The sequence below is a fragment of the Pararge aegeria genome, chromosome 1, assembly GCF_905163445.1.
Source record: "Pararge aegeria chromosome 1, ilParAegt1.1, whole genome shotgun sequence".
NCBI classification, from domain to species: Eukaryota; Metazoa; Arthropoda; class Insecta; order Lepidoptera; family Nymphalidae; genus Pararge; species Pararge aegeria.
Genome location: NC_053180.1, coordinates 21,207,127 through 21,214,581, shown reverse-complemented (window position 1 = coordinate 21,214,581; position 7,455 = coordinate 21,207,127). Strand labels below are relative to the sequence as shown.

The window sequence follows — 7,455 nt, the reverse complement described above, 5'->3', positions numbered from 1 at the left end:
TAAAACAAATCTTAAAACTTGCAATTATTAATTATTGTAGTACCTTCGGTTGTGAAACATTTACTCAAGAGTCGTAAGACCTAGCATATAAGGTCGAGATTTGTCTATACGAACCTCTGGTCGATCGAACATTCGATATAACCCGACCACGCGTAATATCGAACGAAGCGCGCTTGCGCATATTATCCGCACTCCGCGCGACCTACTTAATTTACCAGTATATGATTGGCTATTAACCTATCATACTCACATAAAAATATAGGTATTTCGTGATCGTTAGATAATTGTCTCACTTACACTTTAGTAAAATGCCTCCTAAAGTAGATTCTAAAACTAGCGAAAGTGATAAGGAGATTCAGGATACTAAACTGTCTATCTTAATTGCTAAACGTGAAGCTATATTCGGTATCATGCAAAATGTCTTTGACTTATCTCGTGAACCCGATGTTCATACGAACGTTGAAAAAAGAGAACATTTTCTAGACGAATCTTCACAAATTGATTCATTGCGTTTAAAGTTCGAGTCTATTGTAGACGATTATAATACACGTTTATTAAACTTAAATTCAGATGCAAAACCTGATTACAAAAGTCTGTATGCTTTTGAGACTTTGTATAATAGGGTCAAACGAACTCATACAAAATGCTCAACTTTAAATACGACACCAGAAATACATAATGCGACCTCCGCGCTGCTAAAAGCCAAGCCGAAGCTAGCTCCCATATCGATATTAGAATTCGATGGTGACATTAAATCTTTTCAGATGTTTTATACGACCTTTAAGTCAGTAGTAGATAATAATCCATCACTCACAGATGCAGAAAAGCTATTTTATCTGTTACCGAAGCTGACAGGGAAGGCAAAAAGCGCAATCGCTGGAATTTCTCCGTGTGCTGAGAATTATCAGCTCATTTTACAAACACTCGTCAATAGGTTCGATGATAAACGTATGTTGACTTCCGCGTACCTACATGAATTATTTCGCTATAAGGGTTTTCAGACTCCCTCTGCGACTAACTTTGAAGATTTCATAGACCGGTTCGCTGGCGCAGTAAGCGCTTTAAAAAACCTAAAGTTAGAGAACCTAGCTGATCTTATCATACTACATATAGCTACACAAAGGGTCGATACTGAGAGTGTACGCGCGTTTGAAATTAAATGCGGCAAGAATATACCTACTTTCGACGACTTTGTGGAATTTATCACAACACGCGCGAAGGTGTTTGAGCGTACGAATACGAATGTCACAAACCCTTCCAATACGCGTCATAATAAAAATATAAAACATTTGAATAACGGGACTTCTGGCAATGCGCCGAAGTATCAGGCCTATATAAGCACGGTTGATAAGCCTACGTCCAAGTGTCTATGTAGAAATATAACACATGCGCATTTATATAAATGTGTTGACTTTAATAAATTATTAACTCCTCAAGAACGTTTTAAGTGCGTCAAGGAGAAGAATGCCTGTGTGAACTGCCTGTCTATAAAACATAAAGTCGGGCAATGTGAAGTCTCCCCGCACTGTTCGTGTGGTCAGAAACATAACAAAAGGCTGCACTTTGACCAACGCGAGGAACATTCCCGCGCGCCTCAGTTGAATACCGTCATGCCGCCACCGAACGCACCTACCGTTACCGCGTCATCGCCCGTAGCGGATGATCGCGCCGACGTAGCACTGTGCGCTACGCGCGTAAGCCCGTCTACAAGCGCTACGCAGGTGTATAATAGCAATTTGATGAATCGTGTGGAAGACAAGCGAACTACTGTCTTATTGGCTACCGCACAAGTTGCTGTTTACGACTGTAATGGTGAACGGCAAGTTATACGTATATTGTTGGATTCTGCTTCGCAGGCCGATTTCCTCTCAAAAGAATGTTGTGATCGCTTGGGTTTGCAAACTAAATTCACAGAACGTACTATCGTGAAGGGGTTCGGTGGAATTGAGAAGGTTGTACAATCCAGCTCGGTTGACTTGACGTTTTATTCGCGTTTTGATGATAACGTTAGTTTTAATATCTCGCCACTTGTTGTTGATAAAGTGACAGACAAATTACCTACGGCTGTGATAGATACGGCAGTCCTATCACACCTTAAAGGTATTCCGCTTGCCGATGCGAGTTACGGCGTACCTGATAAAATTGATGCTTTAATAGGAGCTTCCCTATTTCCACATTTGCTTCTCCCCGACGACGTCCATACGTCACGTCGCGACCCGTCGGTGCCCGTTGCATTGCGCACGGTGTTAGGTCTGGTGTTCATGGGCAATGCGCCTACGATACCTACTATAAATACTCATACGGCCTTGACATGTTGTTTCGTTCAAGAGCCTCCTGCTATTGACTCTTTAGTCAAGCGTTTCTGGGAACTTGAAGAACTTCCTTCCGCTTCCATTCAGAATCCTGATGATAATGAATGCGAAGACTTCTACACTTCGACTACTGTCCGAGATCCCGATACGGGCAGATACGTTGTCGGGCTGCCATTTAAAGAGGATCTATATTCCCTAGGGAATTCTTTGGACATAGCTAAGAAACGTTTCATCTGCCTCGAAAGAAAGCTTGAAGCTTCGAATAAATTGAGGTCGGCATATGATGACGTCATAAAAGGTTATCTCGCGAAAGATTATATTTCTCCCGCGCCTTCATATGATTCTAAAGATCCTGTTCCGATTTACGTGATGCCACACACGGGGATTTTACGTGAAGACAAACTCTCGACGAGACTGAGATTAGTCGTCGATGCTTCTTGTCGTTCTAGTTCTGGAAAGGCACTGAACCATCTGCTACATTCCGGTCAAAATTTACAGGGAGATCTTTTTAAAATAATTTTGAATTTTCGTCTGCATGCAGTGGCAATGACAGCCGACTGCCGAGAACAGTTTCTACAAATCGTTATGCGCGAAGCTGATCGTCGCTATCAATGCTTCTTATACCGCTTTAATCCACAAGACCCTCTTGTGCTATACCAGTTCAATCGAGTCTGTTTCGGTCTCACTTCCAGTCCCTTCCATGCACTGCGCACGGTAAGACAGCTGGTGAATGACGACGGCGCAAAATATCCACGAGCGAATAGCATTGTGCTACCCGCGCTTTATATGGATGACGTAGCTTTCTCGCTTCCAAGCGAACTAGAGGCAGTCACTGTGTCGCTGCAGATGATCGATCTTTTTAAGGGTGCACAGTGGGAATTAGTTAAGTGGAACAGCAATTCTCGCGAGGTCTTAGATAACCTTCCTGCGTCCCACAAACTTCCGACTGAAGTGGAGTTTGACAAAACCATGCACCATAAAATACTTGGTCTGCATTGGTATACTGGAAATGACGCTTTCTATTTTAAAATTTCTGTGCCCGACGATGTGACATGCACTAAGCGCTCCATCTTGTCGACTGTTGCCCGTCTGTGGGACATAATGGGCTTCGTTGCTCCCACAGTCGTGTATGCCAAAATATTAATTAAAATGCTTTGGCAATTAAACCTTGATTGGGACACTGTAGCTCCACCACACATCATTAAGATGTGGAGACAGTTTTGCGATGAGTTGCCAGCTCTAAATAAGCTACACATACCGCGTCATGTGGGCGTGACAACAGACTGCGAGGTCACTCTCCTGGGACTATCAGATGCTAGTCTCGCAGCCTATGGTGCTGTCGTTTATTTACACGTTAGCTCCCCTACTGGTAACACTGTGCGTCTTGCTTGTGCGAAAAGTAAAGTTTCGCCGACGAAACCTCATTCAATTGCTCGTCTCGAACTATTAGGTGGCGTCCTACTGTCGAAATTGCTTCGTACAGTACATGACACTTACTCTGAGCGTATCCCAATCAAGGCTACATATGCATTTCTCGATTCCAAAGTCGCCCTATATTGGATAAAAAGTTCACCGCATAGATGGCAGACTTTTGTCGCGAATCGCGTTGTACAGATAACTGAGAATATCTCACCAGACAACTTTTATCATTGCCCTGGCACTGAGAACTCTGCTGATATTCTATCGAGAGGTGTAACTCCTGAGAAGCTTCTCTCACACCCTCTGTGGCTGCATGGTCCACCATGGGCATCAATGCATCCGTCTCAGTGGCCACTCAAAACTCTAGAGGGAGAGTCTATTGAAGACGTACCCGAGAAGAAGGTTCTTATACACACTGTGCGTAAACCTATACTCCCGAACGACTTACACGAGCTTGCTCTCCGTTTTTCTTCGTGGAGCAAACTTCTACGTATAATTGTATACATTTGTAGATTTGCTAAATTACTGCCTCGTCGCGGCACTAGTGCAGTTACCGCTGACGACTTAAATTTCGCAGAGAATAGAATGCTTCGCGCTCTGCAAAATCAGCATTTTGCTGAAGAATATTCTCTTATTAAAAATAATAAAACATGTTCACCGGCATTTAATCGCCTAAGACCATTTATTGATGATGGACTTATCCGCGTTGGCGGTCGTCTCGCCAACTCTGGACTTAGCTTTGAAAAAATACATCCGGTTATATTGCCTCGCAATGGCCACGTGGTAAATATAATCATTGATTATTACCACATTAAACATTTACATGCTGGACCCGAACTCCTAATGGCCCTGCTTCGTCAGAGGTACTGGATTCTGTCGGCACGCCGTATTGTCAGGCAAAGAGTACATATGTGCAATACTTGCTTTAGATTTAAACCGCGTCCAACCATTCCGCTGATGGCGGATCTTCCTGATATACGTACACGTCCAGCGTTGAAAGCCTTTAGTTTCACCGGCTGCGATTATGCAGGTCCTATACCATACGTTCCTGTACGCCGCCGTGGCGTACACAGCGAGAAAGCTTATATTGTGCTGTTCACGTGTCTCACTACGAGATCTACGCACATTGAGGTTGCTACCTCACTCAGCACCCCCAGTTTCCTCGCCGGGTTTAAAAGATTCCTATCACGTCGTGGTCCTGTTCAGGTGCTGCATAGCGACAATGCTAAAAACTTCCAGGGTGCTGCTTCTTACCTTCGGGACCTCTATAAATTTCTAAGAGAAGAATATTACCCGAAGCTAGAGCAGGAATGCGCTGAAAATCGCATAACTTGGAAATTCATCTGTCCCAATTCCCCACACTTTGGAGGTTCATGGGAAAGTATGATCAAGGTGACTAAGACGATCCTGTTCAAGGTCATAGGGCAACAGCTCCTTTCTTATGAGGAACTTTGCACTGTGCTCATTCAGGTCGAATGTCTTCTCAATTCGCGTCCGCTAACAATACTAAGCTCTGACCCTGCCGAACCTTCGGCTCTTACTCCAAGTCACTTCCTACATACTGCGCCTCTATTCTCCTTGCCTGCGCCTGATGTCAATCCAGACAAAATTAACTTGGTTGACAGGTACTCGTTAATAGATAAAATGGTCCAATCGTTTTGGAATCGTTGGAGGATGGAATATTTGCACGGATTGCAAGTTCGTTTGAAATGGAATACGCCTTCCGTACCTATTACGCCGGGAACTGTCGTCGTAGTTATAAATGACAACGTACCGCCTCTGGCTTGGCCTCTAGCAGTAGTAGAGAAAGTGCATCCCTCGAAAGACGGCGTCATACGCGTAGCGACCGTTAAAATTTCCGGGAGAACTTACGTCCGTCCGGTCGTTCGCTTATGCCCTCTTCCGACGCAATAAGCGTAACAATTATAGTTTCATAATTTAGTACTAAGTAGCTCATACGTTAAGACTTTATTCTCTTTTATAATAATTCTACAAATAATTAATATTTTTTAATATACTTTCGTAAATATACACATACTTATATGAAATACGCCCATGCGCAATACGCGTTCTTAAAAGAGGCAATTCTACCTCATACCTTATGAGAGCTTTTCTTAAAGGTGACCCTTTAAGGGCGGGTGGATGGTTGCGCCAAGTTATAATTAAGTCTTAAATAATAATTTAAAATTTCATTGGTGTTCCTATTCTCCCATATCCAACCTAAAACAGCACTGAACGATTCTCCGTGAAGAGACTGGCGCCCTCATACGCCTCAAAAACACTAGAACGCAGAGCTGTCACTTAAATTAACGGAAGCAAACGATTAAGACGTTTGCGGACGACTTGCTTTCCGATTGCGAAAAGTAACGGGCAATACGAGTTTACTGGCTGCCTGAAAATAAGCCATAAAATATCATAATATACCTTAAAAGTTTCAATGAGATCCTTTTAAGCATAATTCCCATATTTATGTGTGTGCCGAAATATAACATAAGTGGTGGTGTTCGAGAAGAGAGGACTTCGTGAGGAATATTTGGATCAACGGACGGCGTGCTCCTACCCATGAAAAATAAGGTCAAGTAAGTGCTGTCTTCCTTGTGCTCTGATTCCTTGTATCTTTCTTTTGTACACCAATTTACCGCAAAAAATACAGTCCACTCATTCGAAATAAAAATCTTAAATAACTTAATATAACTTGGCGCATACATTTAGATTTGAATGAGAATGAAAAATAGCAATTATTTTGAATAGTTTTCAAAATGAGACAGACGGGTGCGGTAGGGTAAAATCTCCAATTTAAAGTTCCCTTATTGCGTATATGTTATGTGTGTTTGCATAGTAGTTTACTATAATGGTAAGCGGTTCGTGTAACGATCTTGCGCGTCTATATTTACAAGTGTGTGGGCAGTTCGTGTATTGATTATTCGATGACGAGACCTCGTAAGAGTCCCGTATCGTTATTTTTCGTCACTACCTACCCGTACCTCCCCCCCCCGTGCAGGGAGTGGGTAATTTGCGCGCCTGCTGCCTTCCTTGGATGTGGTAGCAGTTTCTCAGGCTCCCTCACCGGAATCGAACCCTGATTCCCCGTTACCCGCGACAAACAATGGTATTCGCAGAAACTCATTCCGATTGCGAGACCTCGTAAGAGTCCCGTATCGTTATTTTTCGTCACTACCTACCCCCCTACCTCCCCCCCGTGCGGGGTACAATATTGATATGATATTAAAAAAATACCATTAATAAATAACATAATAAAAGACCACCACTTTTATAGAGACATAACGCCACTGTGTGGCGCCGCCATCAGACTCCTTAGACTCGGTACTTTGTCGTCGCCGTCGACTTCGCACCTTCGCCCCATATAGTAGTGGCGCGGCGCGACGGGCCTAATGTGTAAGTGACAAAAATTAAAAAAAATTGGTTGCCTGTAAAGTCTGTATACGGGCGAAAGTTTTACGTGACAACGACTTTGAGTGGTAAAATAATTTTAATGTGAATATTCATTCGTATAGTAGGAAGAAGGATGAAATAATAGTAACAATTTAAAACATTTATTTATACAAAGAATTATATTTTAAACATTGATTTATACAAAGAATCTCGCACTGAATTTCATATTAACAAAATTTTATTTTTACCTTTACACATACATACGTATTTATATACAAATATACATACAATAACTTGCAATACATTTGCGTACAATGAAACAGCGTTTACT

General features: G+C 42.5%; 1 protein-coding gene across 1 annotated transcript; it reads left to right on the top strand.

Moving 5' to 3' along the window:
- Nucleotides 1-308: 308 nt before the first annotated feature.
- On the top strand, nucleotides 309-5,645 carry LOC120636486. Its single transcript, XM_039908021.1, has 2 exons — nucleotides 309-1,830; nucleotides 2,101-5,645. Exons 1-2 carry the CDS (start codon nucleotides 309-311, stop codon nucleotides 5,643-5,645), a joined length of 5,067 nt encoding a protein of 1,688 aa, XP_039763955.1.
- The last annotated feature ends 1,810 nt before the right edge of the window (nucleotides 5,646-7,455 follow it).